The 16,283-nt window shown below is 42.6% G+C and overlaps 1 protein-coding gene across 1 annotated transcript; it reads right to left on the reverse strand.

The window, feature by feature from the left end:
• Positions 1 to 268: 268 nt before the first annotated feature.
• On the reverse strand, positions 269 to 7,032 carry Srp19 (signal recognition particle 19). Its single transcript, XM_005008775.4, has 5 exons — positions 6,876 to 7,032; positions 6,124 to 6,199; positions 2,961 to 3,032; positions 2,763 to 2,874; positions 269 to 776 (listed from the first exon to the last, which is right to left on the reverse strand). The coding sequence occupies exons 1-5, from the start codon at positions 6,914 to 6,916 to the stop codon at positions 643 to 645; spliced, it is 435 nt and encodes a 144-aa protein (XP_005008832.4). The 5' UTR covers positions 6,917 to 7,032; the 3' UTR covers positions 269 to 642.
• Positions 7,033 to 16,283: the final 9,251 nt, after the last annotated feature.

The following is a 16,283-nucleotide window of genomic DNA, read 5'->3' on the forward strand; positions in this document are numbered from 1 at the left end:
CACATGAGACAAGTGGGAAACCATATTTCTATAGCTATAAAATGTGCAAATTTACAGCTTAAAATGCAGAACCTTCCATCTGACAAATTAGCAACCGAATAAGCTGATTATAGTAACAGATTAAAAAGACATGATCTGCTGACTTCACCACAAGTGGATTTTCCACTTTTGTTTTAGGCTCATTCTGTCCAAGAACACACAGCCTCTTTATTCTCATGAATAACTTCTTCTGCTGGCATTATCTACCTCATGAACAGGAGCAACCAAGGCAGTTCACAAGTTTATTTTATTAACTTAAAAGGTGAACAAAATATGCTTTTCAAACTTATTAATCTGAAATAAATGCTTACACGAAGGGCAGATTTCCATCAACTTCTGGAATAGTCCACTGTCCATTTAAAAATATTTTTCCACAAAAACTCATTGAAAAATTTTTTTCTTTTATACTGCACAAAAGCTACATGCGTATCCCCACTGTGCTGCAGGTGATGTACTCATTTCACTGTTGACTCCCACACGAGGATGCCAGGCACAAAGTTCGGAGTTCAGGTGACTGACGCAAAGGCAGAGCTGTTTCCCTCAGCCGCAAGGCCGCCTCCACTGCCTCCCACAGTGGGGTTACACCCTTGATGCTCGTGTGGATCACTTCTTCTTCTTCCCTTTTCCTTTTTTACTTCCCTCTCCTTGCTGAAGATTTGGGTCACCACCTCCTGTTTTCTGTGTTCTTGTTTTTAGTTTAGGTATCATTTCTGCTGCATACAACATCACTGACTTTCCTAGGAACAAGAAGGTGGGTTTAGCGTGTCATCTACGAAATAAGACATAAAAAGTTATTCACCTGAATATGAGACAGTGCAGGAAACTATTGTATCAAGAAAATGGGAAGTAATTTTAAAAAATCAAATGCCAGTGACTTGCTCAGGTGGGTCCTGTGGCAGAGAAAAATGTCCTGAGTGAGATGTCAATGAGAATATTAAAATGAGCAAAATCCAACACTAAGCAAAACCCTTCAGTTTAAAACAGTAATTCTGGATTTAGGGGCTGGGGATTTAGCTCAGCAGCATAAATGCCTGCCTTGCAAGTGCAAGATTGTGAGTTTGATCCCAGGTACCAGTTTTTGGCAGCCGCTCTCTCTGCTCTACCCGCCTGTGCTTTTGCCCTCTCTACCATCTTATTACAAACGGGTAGCAGTATCTTTTTTTTTTTTAGAACTTTTTTTTTTTTTTTTTTTGTCTTTTTCTTTTTTATCAGTACCCAGGATTGAACTCACGACCACACACTTGCAAGGCAGGGGTTTATACCGTTGAGCTAAATCCCCAGTCCCAGCAGTATCTTTCAACAATGTGTACAGCATCTGCTTTGATTTTTTTATGGCCACTTGAGGCAGTACAGGACAATGTCAAAGAGGAGAAAGAGAATTACAACACAGCATCAGTGCTGGGTCACGCCCTAAGTCTCTAGTGATGTCCTGTCTCCTGGTAGGAGTTGTATATAAAAACCAATCCATTTGAATTTGATTAAAAACAATTTACACATTTTGTATGATACTACTACTACTTTTAATTGAATTAAATGGAAGAGTTTCATTAAACTGAAAAGAAAATATGAAGCAAACAGTTGCCCATTTTCTCCGCCGTATCTGGGATTGCACCCGGGGCCTTCGTGCTGAGCTCCGCCCCTGCCCTTTTCCTATTTTGAGTGCCTGTCTGGTTCTTGAAGGGGAGCGCAGCTACTCATAGACCCTGGACAGAGGGCTATGGAGGGCTGACTGTCCTCTTCCAACAGTGCACAGCTTCTGCGGGGATGCATATGCAGTACTGAGGGAGGGAGGGGACACCTGCTTGGCCAGCCAGATCAGCCCAATCAACCTTGGCATCAATGGGGTGACGTAGCCGGATCGCCTTCACATCTACCCTTTTCCAATTTGTGACAGAGTCTTGCTAAATTGCTAGAACTTGCAATTCTCCTGCCTCTGCATCCCAGAGTACAGAAGCTTGCACCCGGCTATTAGCTGCACTTTTTTTGTTTGTATCAGAAATCAAACTCAGGACCTTGTGTTGAGCTGTGTCACTGAGCTGTATCTTCAGCCCAGACTCATTCTTTAAAATATACTTTCTTGAAGTAAAAAATTCAGAAAAAATTAATATATAAGCGCTTGTTTTCCCAATACCTGGAACTAATTTTTAACTAATATTTTTAATATGGTTGGCAATTATTTTTTTCAAGAAATATAATAGTAGAGACATTCCTATGATCTTTGACCATTAGTTCCTCTGAATTCTCCACTTCCCACCTCCCCCTCCTCTACGATCTCTAGGATCTAAAAATTAGTATCCCTCCATATAATAATTTTAATTCAACTGGGAACAATGATGACCTTCCAGAATAAAATGTTTATTTATTTTAGAACAATTCATAGGTTTAATCACATTTTCAAAGAAGTTCTTGCTCAGTATGGTGTCATATGCTAGAACTCTAGGAGGCTGAAGCAGGACAATCACAAGTTTGAGTACAGTCTGGGCAACTTAGTGAGACTCTGTGTCCATGCAAAAAAGGGCCTAGGGATGTAGCTCAGTGTTAAATTGAACCCCTAGTACTTGAAAAAAAAAAATTCTTGACCTCTGTTTATCAGCAGTCCTTTCTTTAAAGTAATAAAATTCATTTATACCTTTCAGAAGGCCAATTTTAGAACCTTTTTTGTGTTGAAAGGGAATAATCTATTCTTGAGCCCAAGTTAGTCATTAAAAAAAAAAAAGGCTTACGCGATGGGAATTGTCCCAGACAGAGGCTGCCGTCTTCCTGCTTGAGCTGGACCCGGACTCTGCCTCTGTATTGAACATCACGATTCCATTCCCTAGAGTACATTTTATTTTTCTAATGTAAACAAAACAAAATAGGCTTTAAGAAAATTATTACATCAGTGAGATGAATATAGAAAACAGTGAAGATTCACATCATACCTCAATAAATGCATTGAGTCCAACTGCTGAGCATACATCTTGAATCTCTGTAGCTGTAGGATTTTCAACAGCCTGAACAGTTAAAAATAAAAACACTAAGTAGTTTAAGAAGATATCCCTATACAACCGGCCATGGTGGTGCACCCCTGTAATCCCAGCACTTGGAGGCTGAGGCAAGCAGATCCTTCCAAGTTTTAGACCAGCCTAGGCTACAAAAGGAGCCCAAGGCTGGCCTGAACTGCATAGCAAGATCCTGTCTCAGAAAGACAAAAATAAATAAATAAATAAAAGATACCCCTACCCCCATATGACCCAGTAAATCATTTCAAATACTATGATCACAACAAACCTAAACCTTAGGTGTCCTTTTTTTAGGTGTAACCGTTTGAACTGTAGTTTTAAAAATTTCTAGGAGACTGGGAGTGATGGTGCACACCCACAATCGGAACACTGAAAAGCTGAGGCAGGAGGATTTGAAACCCAGGCCACTTCAGTGAGATTGTGTCTCAAAAAACAAAACAAAAAACAAATCAAAACAAAACAAAACACCCCAAAAGGCCCTGAACAACAAGGGCTGTGGCTATGGTTGAGTGTAAAGGTCCTGAGTTCTATTTCCAAAACAAAGCAAACAAAAACTCAAAAAGCACCCTGGTAATAACACTGATGCAGACTTGTGTGTCAGTCTCTCTTTTAAAGAACATAAACTTCATGAGGGCAAGGGTTTGGTTTTGGGTACCATCCTATTCCTAGTGTCGTCTTCTGAAACAGCAGGTGCTTGACTGCTGACAACACAGTGACACACAGAACCAGTGAAATTGGCCTTATTTAAAGATGCTGAATACAGGATTCCTCGTGGCTATGCAATTCCATCCTAGGTATATATTCAACAGAAATACATAAAAGACAAGCTCAAAAAGTACTCACAATAGTGCTATACAAAACAGCCCCAAGTTGGAAACAACTCGGCTATCAATCAACAGAAGAAGAGTGTGCTACACTTGCACAATGCAGTTTGACAAAGCAGTGGTTTTCAGCAAAGTGCTCTGCCCATGTTTGGCAGCTGTTCTGAGTTAACTAGGGAGAGGATCTGTCTTCTAATGGAGAGGCCCGGGATGCTGCTAAGGGCCTTAAAATGTACTGGGCAGTCTCTACAATCATCAGTGGTGCTGATGTTAAAATTCTAGGGGGCAGAACTCCCGAGATCTGGCCATAGTGGGACTTAGACAGCTTATTCACCTGTCCTCTTGGTAAGTGCCCTGGTGTGGGCCTGCGGGAGAAGCATTACCTGTGAGCCTACTGCCACGCGGGCTGAAAATCAAGCACCCTTCCCTGCCCTCCCCTCATAGCTACTGGGGATAGATGTCTCAGCATCTCTTGGGAGGATGACCATATGCAGTATAGCAAATATGGGGGATTTCCTCCTATCTTCTGTTTGAAGGCAAAGGTTGTTTTCACAGTTTTGTTATGTTTCTTTTGCTCTATTCAGTATTCTCAATTGGTTTTATAATGTTCTATTTTTGGTTTGATTTTACTATACCTAATCTGGACAACTATTGTGAAGGTAAAGAGATATACCATAATACCTATTACTACTATCCCAGTATCCTACTGTGAAATCCTGTACAATTTCACTGTATTGTCTTGATTGGCTTTGTTCTGTCTTGTGCTGTTGCATTTTTACTACTTTCAAAATAAAGTTGAAAAAAAAAAATTCTACAGAGCAACGAGAACTAAACTGTACTGCAAGAGGCTAGGATTTTCCTCAGTGACAGGGTACATGCAGCACACCCAAGGCACTGGGTCCTTTTCTCCAGAATGAAAACATACCAACAACAAAAACCTGCACCTCAAAGTACGGGTAAATCTCATCAATCCGGGAAATACACGGACTGGGAGGGAACATAAAGCAGTCTTCCTGCAAAGTAGTAAAAACTTTTTTTCAGATGGAGGTCTCAATAGGTAGCCCAGGCTGGTCTTGAACTTTCAATCTTCCTGTCTTAGCCTCTAAAGTGCTAGGACTGTAGGCATAGGCAAACACCACTACACCAGGTTTGGTAATATTTTATAAATTTGGATGCCGGTACTAGGAAGTACTCTTTGTGAAATTAAACAAGCTACACACTTAAGATACAAAGCTTTTACAAATAAGGAGAGGAAGAGGGGATGAAGGAAGGGGGTGTGTGTGGGGAGAGAATCAACTTATATCATGTGCAGATATAAATTCCTTATGATGAATGTGATCATTACCTATACCTAAAATGTACTATTGGTACATTTTAAAAAGTCACATGTAAGAGCATGTCCACTGTACACCAATAATTTTTTTAAAAAAAAATTCACTCTCCAAAGAGTATGACAGCTTATAACCACAGCCTGTCACAGTGACTTGATGTTGGCCATTATTGTGAACAAGGGCTTTAGTATTTTTTTTTCCCGAGGCAGCAAAGTAGACTTTTTCACACAATAAAGCCGCAGCAAAATGAAAGATATTAAGTAACATAAAAATAGCTAATTCCTGGCTTTACAAATCAAACTGTCTGAAATCTGGCATTAGATTAGAAAATGTAAATGCCTCTTTAAAAACAGAATATAACATCAATTTTAAACAAAGTTGTTATAAAATCCTTGGCATTAAGCACTTAGCAAACTAAAGTCAAAGTTCAACGGAAAAGCTGAGTTTTTTTAAAATTAATTTATCCAAAGAGCACAAAGAACAAATCTTAACTTTTAAAACTGTAACTCCAGCCCCCTTCCCCCATTGCAACCCAGGGCCACCCATATGACAAGCAAAAGCTGAGCCTGCAAACTACACCGGGCCATCACGTCCCACTTTCAAAAAGCTAACCTGTGTTTTGGACATTATATTGTGCAATGCCATTATTCTTATGTACTTTATTAAAGACTGTAATAACATTGGTTTAAAAAAATCCAAAAATATAAACTCTACAGACGCTTTGCCCCCACAGCCTCATTAAGCACCATTTTAAAAATCCCTCCAGTTCCAAAACTGTGTTCTTCTGGTTTCACCAACACTAAGGAAAAGACTTCAAATCCTGGCTGCTGCTCTCCTCAGGCCTTAGAGAACGCAGGGAAGTAAAAAGAAGCGAAGCTCTCAATTGGACTCCCCCGAACCCTGAAGCACCAGGGTGAGGTCTCTGCTCACCTTACTTATTGGGATCCGCCTCCCCTCTGCGATGGTTTTCTTATTATTTAAATAAGCAGGGTAGATACAAATAAACCTGCCACAGAAAAAGCACAGCTGGTGTAACGAGAGAGCAGTATTTAAACGCACGTACATTTATGCATTTCCTTAGTGTTCTTTCTATAAACTGCCTTCCTTGTTCCTAACTCACTTAAAAATTATTCACATTGTTGGTGGGGAAAAAAAATTCATAATCTGTTAGAAGTGAAAAACAGACGAAAGTAGCCAAGTGTGGCGGCGCCAGTGATTCCAACAGACGGGAGGCCGAGGCAGGAAGATCGCATGGGCTACGTGGCGAGTTTAAGGCTAGTCTGGTGACACCCTGAACGGCATCTAAGGAAACAAAACAGTGCAGTAACTGTTACGTAGACACAACTGCCTGTCAACTGTTGCTAAAGGTGGTCCTCATCCTCTTACATAAAAAATACAGCACCAGAGTACTGAGCCTTTCTGAACAAAAAAGTAAAAGGAGAGCACAGTCCTCGCGTTGTGACTGTTATTTCATGTCAGTAAAGCAAGCAAAAGCCCGAATTCGAAGGTTCCCGCGAAGAGCTGGGGCTGCCGGCTTCCCGGAGGAACCCGGCGCCCCAGAGGCACCGAGCGCGCGGCTCCGGCTCAGCTCGGCGGGCAAGGCCGTCCTCGAGGCAGGGGTGTGGTGACGGGGCCGAGATCCCGCGCCACCCTAGCAAGCCTGCTTCTCTCTCAGGGCTCACCTGTCTTGGTCGGCTGGAGACCGTGCAGCGGCGCAAGCCATTTCCACACAGCCACTGGCCGCTCAGAACACGTAAGAATACTGGCCGGAAGTCCCAGGCTCCCCCGCTTTCCCGGAGAAGTCCGCTCTGTCGCCGGAAGTCCTACCACCAAAACAGTCCCGCATCCATTGGACATCGCTGCTAGTTTGTTCCGGCTTCTGTAGCTCCGAGCCCGTGTACTTAGTTTGTGACGTGACGTGGAAACTCCTCTCGCGAGAAGCTCAGGAAGCTCACGAGAAGATCCCTTTCTCAGCCCTCCTGCTGCTGTGTTCCTGAGGAGTCTCGCACTTCCTTTCAGTGTGTTTACGCTGAGTCTCCTTACGCACCGAAGTTAGGTGGTGCTGCTCGCGAAATACAAGTTAGAGGAAGCAAGAAAATGCTTTCTTCTTTTTTTTTTTTTTTTTGAGAGAGAGAATCACCAGACTGACCTTGAACAATCTAGCCCAAGCTGCGCTCAAACTTGCAGCGATTGTGCTGCCTCAACTTCCTGATTGATTACAGGCTGGGATTACAGGCGTGCGCCACCACGCCCAACTGAAACACTCTTTTTATGTTTAGGGTTTGTTTTGTTTTGTTTTTTTGTACCGGGAATTGAATTTACAACCTTGTCAGGCAAGCGCTGTGCCGCTGAGCTATATTCCCAGTCCTATGTTTAATTTTTTATTTTAAAGATAGTAAAAATACAACAAAACAAGACAGAACAAAGGCAATCAAGACAATGCAGTGAAATTGGTATAGAACTTTAGAGCCCTATACCAGATAACAATAATAGCTACCATAGTATATCTTGTTATCTTCACAATAGTTGTCCATTCAAGCAGGTATAGCAAAATGAAACCAAAACAGAACATTGAGTAGAGCAGAACATCAGAACAGAGCAAAACAGTGAAGACAATAATGGCCTTCAAAGACAAGATACAAGGAAATCCCCCATATTTGTTACTCTCCTAAGAGATGTTCAGACCTTTGGTCCCAGATCACCATAATCAACCAAACAATACAAGCATTTAGTTGTTTTATGTACCTTAGTTTGTATGGACTCCGGCTGACCTTGAAACCATCCACGGGAGAGGGGCTAGGAGCGCATGGGATGCTTGGTTTTAGCTTGTGCACGGTTAAGACACTGACTTACTCTCCCTGGCTCGCCCCGCTTACCAGGAAAGATGGCTCCTTGCTTTCTTGATCAGTTTCCCAAGTTCCAGCATGGCTGATTGTTGGAAGACACTGGCTTGTCCTCTCTCTGACATAATTTTTTTTTTTAATCACTCTTTGGACCTGTGTACTTACAACTTGACAAAATTCAATTTTTATAATGGTGCAATTAGCACAGTTATTAGCAGTGTGTTTCAGTATACTTTATAAATGTTAAAACTTAGCTGTTCATCTTTTAAACTGCCGAAGCACATTTTCTAGTCTGAGCTTCATATTTTGCAGTACCTACAGTTCATATTTAGGAATGAAAAACACCTCCGTCTTAGAGACCCAGAGTTAAAATGTATAAAATAGATGAACCTGGGCCTGGGGATTTAGCTCAGCGGCATAAGCGCCTGCCTTGCAAGCAGGCAGCCGTGAGTTCGATCCCCAGTGCCAATAAAAAGGAAAAAGACAAAAAAAAAAAAAAAAAAAAAAAATAGATGAACCAGAGAAAAGGGTAGATTTTATGTGCTCCTCAAGACTTTATTCATAAGGAAATAAGGACCTAAAGGAATAGTCAGCAACTTATGGGTTGGACAAAAAACTGTTGAGTCAACTTAGGCGATGAATTCTGTTAACAAGGTCTGTGCAGAATTGTCTAGGAGCCTGGCGTGGTGGCCCATGCCTGTAATCCCAGCACTGAGGCAAGCTGAGGCAGGAGATGTGCAAACTCAACTCCTAGCCAGGATAGACCCTATCTGAAAGAGTTGCTGGCTCAGACTGAACACTGTAACCAGGAAAGGCTGCAGCTAAACTCCTCCCCCCCCCCCTGCCCCCTATGGACTTGACTGTAACCCTATATCCCCATCCTTAAGAACCTGTGCGCCAATGAGATACCTGTGCATCTCTAATGGCCTTAGGGCGCTGCCCTAAGCTTAGGCTATTTAGATTCCCCCACGCCGCGTGTCCGAGAGAGTTCGCCAGAAAGAGAGTTCGCCAGAAAGAGAGTTCGCCAGAGAAAAATCGCGGATTCCAGCAGCCAGCGCGCCAGTCTCCTCTCCCCGTGTTAACCACGGCCCGGCCCCGGGTGCAGTGGAGGCTGCGCCCGGGGGCCGGCGGCCGGGGGCCCCCTCCCCGCATTCCCGGAATAAAGTCACTGCTGCCCACTACTTTCACGGCCGTCCGCTCCATACCTCCCACGGACTTCGACCTCTCTCCCTCTCTCTCCTCCTCCCCCTTCTTTCAGACCTAACACTATCCAAAATAAAAATAAAAATAAGGATATAGCTCAGCATAAAGGCCCAGGTTCAAGCCCCAATTTAAAAAAAGGAAAATCCCTTGTTTCCACGTCATCCTTGAATATAAAGATGTGTGGTGTATTTCCTCCTTAGTAGAAGGAGAGTGGGAATTTGATTTTCTGCTTTTAAGAAACAGTATGACAAACCAGGCATGGTGGAGCCTGCCTGTAATCCCAGCACTGGGGAGGCTGAGGCAGGAGGATGGTTGCAAGTGTGAAACCAGCCTGGGCTACAGAATGAGGCGGCCAGCCTGAATTGCATAATGATACCCTCTCAAAAAATAAAAACAAAAAACAAAATGAAGCAAACAACAAAAAACCCAACATGAGCCTGGAGATACAGCTCATCGGTAGAACTACTTGCCTGGAATCCTTCATACTGTCCCCATAAATACGAAGGTCAAAATGATCTTTCTACCCTCTGTTTTTCAAGTTTCTAGCTTTCAATATTATGTCACAACAGCACGTTTTAATCTCTTCAGTTGCAAAGCAATATAATACCTTCGACATTTCCAGTCAACCACTTTCATTTCTATTTTATTTTACTTTTTTGGTACCGAGAATTGAACTGAGGACCTTCCGCCTGGCAGGCAGATGCTGTGCTGCTTAGCTACATCTGCAGCCCCTCATTTCTAATTTAGCAGTGGCTAATTATTCTGCCTCTACAAAGCAACTTTTCAAACAAAATACCCCCCTCAACCAAAAACCAAAACCAAAACCAGTAAAATACTTTTACAGAAAAAACAGAAATATAAAAGCACCACACAAAAGTCTACCTAAAAGTTTGAGTCTCAGAGAAGATGGATAATCACCTGTCTGTACTTAGGCCAGCTATGCATGGCCTGATTTCATCCTATACTTCACCTCTGCAACTCTCTCTTTCTCGTTCTGTAGTCTGAGTGCCAGATTCTGCGTGGTCCTGATGTAAATAAGCAACTCTGCCTCCTTTTTAAAGGGTACCAGATTCCTGGAAAAAGAGAGTCATTGACAGTGACCAGAAGAGGAGGATGAAAAGTGAATTTCATCTTAGTCATTTTCCTTGTTGCTGAGACAAAATACCTGACACCTGCAATTTAGAGGAGCGGAGTTTATTTTGGCTCACAGTTTAGAAGTTTTAGTCCTTCAGTAGTATGTTGGCCACAGGCAGAAAGCTCTGGTGGCAGGGCTTGGGTGGAGGAGCCGGCAAGGGAAACCCACCCTTTCTGGTCAAGTCAGCCCCTCCTCACCAGACCCCACCTACTAACATCGAGTTAGCTAAGAGTGCCACCTATGAGCCAATGAAGCTCTTGGAGGGACATCTAGAAGTAAACCATAAAAATGGAAATTTTAAAGTACATATTTTACTAGGCATGGTGGCACACACCTATAATCAAGATACTTAGAGGCTGAGGCAGGAGGATCACAAGTTCAAGGGCAGCCTGAACTGCCTAGTGAGATCCTGTCTCAAAAAAAATTTTTTAAATCTATTTTAGGACACACACACACACACCACGGAAATGAACAAGATAGCCTGAGGTGTAATAATGCAGTAGTGTACTTGCCTAGAGGTTTTTGTAGAGCCAAATATGTCAGAAATGGGAGATAAAAGTGCCAATAGTACAATTGGTGGTCACATTTTACTGGCTCACACATAATAAGGTAATGAATTATAGTGAGGGTGAGACTAACGCTCTCATTCTATGTCAGATCCACATTCCTACTTAACACTACGCAGTTTACTACACAGAGAGCTTTGGCTTTTGGCACTGCAAAGTGAGAGAGAAAGGAAGTGATGTAGGAGCAGCAATAATAAAAGAGCATGTGAAACATCTGCTGAAGACTTAAGATTACAATGTCAATATTAAAAGACAGTGTTGCCAGGTGTGCTGGTGCACATCTGTGATCCGAGCATTTGTGAGGCTGAAACAGGAGGACTGATGTGAGTTCGAGGCCAACCTGAGCTACATAGTGAGTTCAAGGCCAGCCAGAACTCACGGTGAACACTGTCTCCAAACAAACAACAAACAACCCAAAACCCAAAAGCCAAAAAGACAGGTTGTGCTTATGTAGCAATGATCTGCTAGATGTTTGCTAGTAAAATTTCTTTTTTACAAAGATGAAAACAAAACCATATAAACATAAAAGTGTTGTAACCTAGTTCTAACCAATGTGCCTCCTTCCTGTTCTGTATGCACCGTTTCAATAGAGATTAAAATTCCATTTCCAGTAAAGACTTAAGTTTCAGTTTCTTGTAATCCCCCCACCCCCTTCAACCTATCTGTAATAAAATGTGCTGTTCCTTAAAAAACATTTAACCACAAGGAAATTACAGGAGACACCAAGAAGCCCAGATGCTATCAAACTGTGTCAAAGTTCACAACATTCCTGTGGTTTTAGGCTTTAAAAACCCAATCGTTTTAGCTGTAAGGCGCGCAGTCTCCATATTGGCTTCTGGAGGCTGCGTTGCCAGGCCTGGCCTAAAATAAAGCCTTTGCTCCCTAAATTTTAATTTCTTACTTCCTTGGATTTTATTCCAGGGTCCAAGCTATCACATTTGGGGGCTCATCCAGGATGGAAGCAAGACCCCTGACTCAATTCTGAACACCTAAAAGTAAGTACTCTGGAAAGATTAATTAGACCACGGTCAGTTCATACTTTGGGAGGGGACGCTCTCAATTTGGGGAGTGGGAACCTCCCAAGGACAGAGTCATTTGGTTTTTTGGATGAATTTCGTTCGTTTGTGACTCTGCCCTGGGTGGGGAACCGCTACATTGGGAGGGGACGCCCTCAATTTGGGGAGTAGGGAACCGCTCTGTTGGGAGGGGATGCCTTCAATCTGGGGAGCGAGGACCTCCTGAGGACAGAGTCATTTGGTTTTTTGGGACGAATCTCGTCCATTTGTGACTCTGCCCTGGGAGGGGATCCGCTCCATTGGTTAATTTGTTAATTCCTCCAGATGCCAAAATTTGACCAATTCCAAAATTTGACCAATTTTTGAGCAAAGGGCATTTTTGCTGCAGCTTGTCTTGTCTTGTATGTCTGTCTATGTGTCCATTTGGTCTAACTGTTCTCCTTTTGGTTACCCCAAATCTAACAGAACATTCTCTCCTAGGAACCCCTTATGAGCCCAAAACAGACAAAGGGATTTAGACCATTATTTTCATCTCATTGTTATTCTGTCTCCTCCTCCTAATCTTATCTCTATCTCTTAGATTCTCCCAAAGAAAAAAAACACTACGTCTCTGCCGGCTATGGGGCAAACTGAATCTAAATCCAGCATGCCCCTTAGCCTTGTGCTTGATCACTTCAAAGGATTTGAGAAGTGGGCTGAGGGTTATGGGGAGCCTATTTTCAAAGGAAAACTAATTATTTTTGCTTCTCTGGAGTGGCTGATAGGGACAAATGGTGTCTGGCCCCCCAACTGGATCCTTTGACGTGGGCACTGCCCAGGCTGTCCATCGGTATGTATTTGGGCCTCCCCCCACCCTCCCAGTCCAATCTGGACCCAAAGCAGACCATGGCCAAATTCACCTGACTCCACCACGGTGGCATCAGCACTCTGCCCCCTTCAAGAGGTTCCCGATCCCCCGGGAACCTGGGGACTTGATTTTTATCTAACATCTGTAAGTATTTGGGATTTTTTTTTTTGCCTGTTTATAATCTGAGTGCACACATTTGTAACTACAGATAAAATGAGATAGCTTCTGGGGGCCTTTTTCCTCCTTTTGTATTTTAGGGCTTTTGGGGCCCATTTATAACTTTGGGGCTTTTTGCCCGTGTATATCTATGTTCAGTGTTTTTGTACTTTAGAATTGTCGGCCTGTTTGAATTTGTTACTAACTTAGGGGCTCGTTGCCCATTTCTGTTGCAGGATATGGCTTATTAGACTCAAGGTTCATAATAAAAATTATTTCCTTTAGCTCACCAAACTGTGCACAAAATAACTTTTGTTTGTGTCTTTCATGTTGTGGCACCTTGTTTAATGTTTTAGTCCTCAATTGATTACTTGCAACCTTGGCATGCCTTTTAAAAAAGAGTATTTTTCTTTCTGGTTAAAATGTAAATGTATGTGCACATATATATGTATATTTATGGTTTTTAAAAATCATATCAACTTTACCAAGTGAAATTTTGAGCCAGTTAAAAAAATTACAGTTTTTAAAGTATAGCATTTTAAGGTGGTAAATTCAATATATTTTAAACTACTGAAAGAAAATCACTTCAAGGGTTTTGTTGAAAGTTTTAATGTTGTCTGAAAAGTGAGAGGAAAGGTAATTGGCTGGTAATAAGTTAAAAAGAGGGACAAAGAAAGTGGTTTTGTCTTCAAGTAAAAAGGTCTGGCTGTGCCAGAATGTGAAAGAAGATAGGAAAAGCTCAACTTGAGGGTATATATTAAGTTGTAGAAAGCTCAAGAGGATGTGAATTTTATTTGTCTTGGTTTATAGTACTGCAAATAATAGGTTTGAAAAGAAGTAAATGTGTTCAGAATTTGACAGTATTAGATCAGTTTTGGTAGGTTTATTCATACGATTAGTGAACCTTTACTGCAAAATGTTTCCATTAAAATGAGATTGTACTCCAAAAGGGGGAGGGCAGACTGAAACCTTTTTTGTTAAGTATGTAATTTCAGTAAAACGATGGCCTGCCATGCAGCACCCTGGAAAAAAAAGCGGTGTGCCATCCAGATGAAGTCTGCTCTCTGATCTGGAATGCCAAAACCATGTTTTCCTTTTGTTCCACCCCGATTGGACAACCAGAGGTAAGGAGCTTCCCGCAGTATCACCAGTTGTTCTCTTTGCAACTCAGTTGGCCCCACATGTTAGACAAAAATTGCAAAGGTTTGAGATATTTGAGAAAATGCCCTGTTAATAGAGTTAATAGAGATAGTTAATAGTTAATAGAGATAGCACAAAAGGTCTTTGAGAACAGAGAGAATTTACAAGAAGCTACTAACAAGAAGATAACCAAGATGTTAGAATTGCTCTATGAGAGAGAAACTAAAAAAAAAAAAAAAAAAAAAAAAACCAAACAAACAAAAGTACGGGAGTTTCTGGGGGCAGTTGGATACTGTAGGCTATGGATTCTAAATTTTACTGAACCAGCTCGCCCCCTATATGACTCCCTTAAGGGAGAAACTCAAAATTCACTGAACTGGACTGATGAATGTGAATGGGCCTTCCAGCAGCTCAAGCGGGCCTTGACAGAAGCCCCAGCCCTGGGACTCCCTGACGTTATCAAGCTGTTCACCTTGTTCATAGATAAACTCAGGGGCATTGCCAAAGGAGTCCTAACCCAGGACATTGGCCCTTGGAAGAGGCCTATAGCCTACCTCTCCAAAAGACTTGATCCGGTGATAGGAGGATGGCCCCCCTGCCTGAGAATCCTAGCTGCTGTGGCAATGTTACTTAAAGAGGCTAAAAAACTTACTTATGGACAGAAGATTTCTGTGGTGACCTCCCACAGTTTAGAGACTCTTTTTTCTTTTTTTTGCCTTTTTCCTTTATATCGGTACTGGGGATCGAACTCACGACTGCCTGCTTGCAAGGCAGGCGCTTATGCCGCTGAGCTAAATCCCCAGCCCCAGTTTAGAGACTCTTATCAAAACCCCTCCTGAAAACTACACTATCAGGCACTGCTTCTAGACCCAGAGACAGTTGTATTCAAGACCTCTTCAGCCTTAAACCCAGCCACCCTTAGGCCTGACAACAACCCGGAGGTTCAGAGTGCACCTCTCCATGAGTGTGCTGACATCCTCGAACTGCAGCAGAACCTACGGGCTGATCTCACCAACCAGCCTTTAGGAAATACCAAGAATTATTTCACCAATGGGAGCAGTTTCATCCAGGACAGCAAACAAGTGGATGGCTGGAGCAGCAGTGACCACTGAAAAAGAGGTACTCTGGGTTAAGCGGTTAGAGCCTGGCACTTTTGCCCAAAGGGCGGAGCTCATTGCTTTGACTGAGGTGCTAAAGTTAGTTATCGGAAAGAGGGTAAATATCTATACTGACAGTAGATATGCTTTTGCTACTGTACATGTATATAGAGCCATCTATCAAGAATGAGGTCTTTTAACCTCAGCTGGGACTAAGATAAAAAATGCTCCACAGATCCTAGACTTGCTGGCAGCAGTCTGGCTGCCTCAGCGGGTTGCTGTTATTCATTGCAAGGTTCATCAGACAGGAGATGACCCCATCACCCTAGGAAACAATTTGGCAGATCAGGCCACTCGAAAAATAGCCACTACATCAGAGGGGCCAACCAAGGAGGCAACTGCTCTGATGTTGATTCCTCCCACTTTATCAGAACCGGTCTACACAAAGAAGGACCTGCAGTTAGCATATCAACTTGGAGCTAAGTCCCTCATCCCAGGAGGTTGGTACCAATTACCAGACAAGCGAGTGCTGTTACCTGAGGCATTAGGATGTGAGCTGCTACACCAGGCTCACCAAATCACCCATTTAGTGGGGAACTAAATTTGCTAAATTGTTCAGAACTCAGTTTTTCATTCTAAGACTCTCCAAACTGATCACCTCTTTGAGCTCTAGATGCCCGCAGTGCTTGTTAGTCAACCCGACCAAAAGCTCTCCATTGGAGACCACCCGGCACTGAGGAACTGCCCCTGGAGAACACTGGGAAGTAGATTTTATGGACATGGTAAAGCCTGGTTTACAGGGACATCGCTATCTCTTGGTATTAGTAGACACCTTCACTGGCTGGGTAGAGGTTTTCTCTCCTAAGTCTGAGTCAGCCTTAGTGGTAGCCAGAAAGCTACTGCGTGACATCATACCTCAATTTGGCCTTCCATCATTAATGGGGTCTGATAATGGCCCGGCTTTCATAGCCCAAATCACCCAAAAGTTAGCCCAGGCATTAAAGATTAATTAAAACTCCACTGTGCCTATCGGCCACAAAGCTCAGGACAAGTAGAATATATGAACCGAACTCTCAAGGACACTTTA

This window comes from Cavia porcellus, unplaced genomic scaffold (assembly GCF_034190915.1).
Source record: "Cavia porcellus strain 051 isolate PalLab524CR breed Dunkin Hartley unplaced genomic scaffold, mCavPor4.1 scaffold_2, whole genome shotgun sequence".
In the NCBI taxonomy this organism is placed as follows: Eukaryota; Metazoa; Chordata; class Mammalia; order Rodentia; family Caviidae; genus Cavia; species Cavia porcellus.

Coding starts and splice junctions, on each gene's coding strand:
- Srp19 (XM_005008775.4), bottom strand. CDS start 6,916: ATGGCTTGCGCCGCTGCACGGTCTCCAGCCGACCAAGACAG. Junction 6,200..6,875: donor TCTCCAGCCGACCAAGACAG/GTGAGCCCTGAG, acceptor TTTCTGTGGCAG/GTTTATTTGTATCTACCCTG. Junction 2,875..2,960: donor GACTCAATGCATTTATTGAG/GTATGATGTGAA, acceptor TGTTTACATTAG/AAAAATAAAATGTACTCTAG.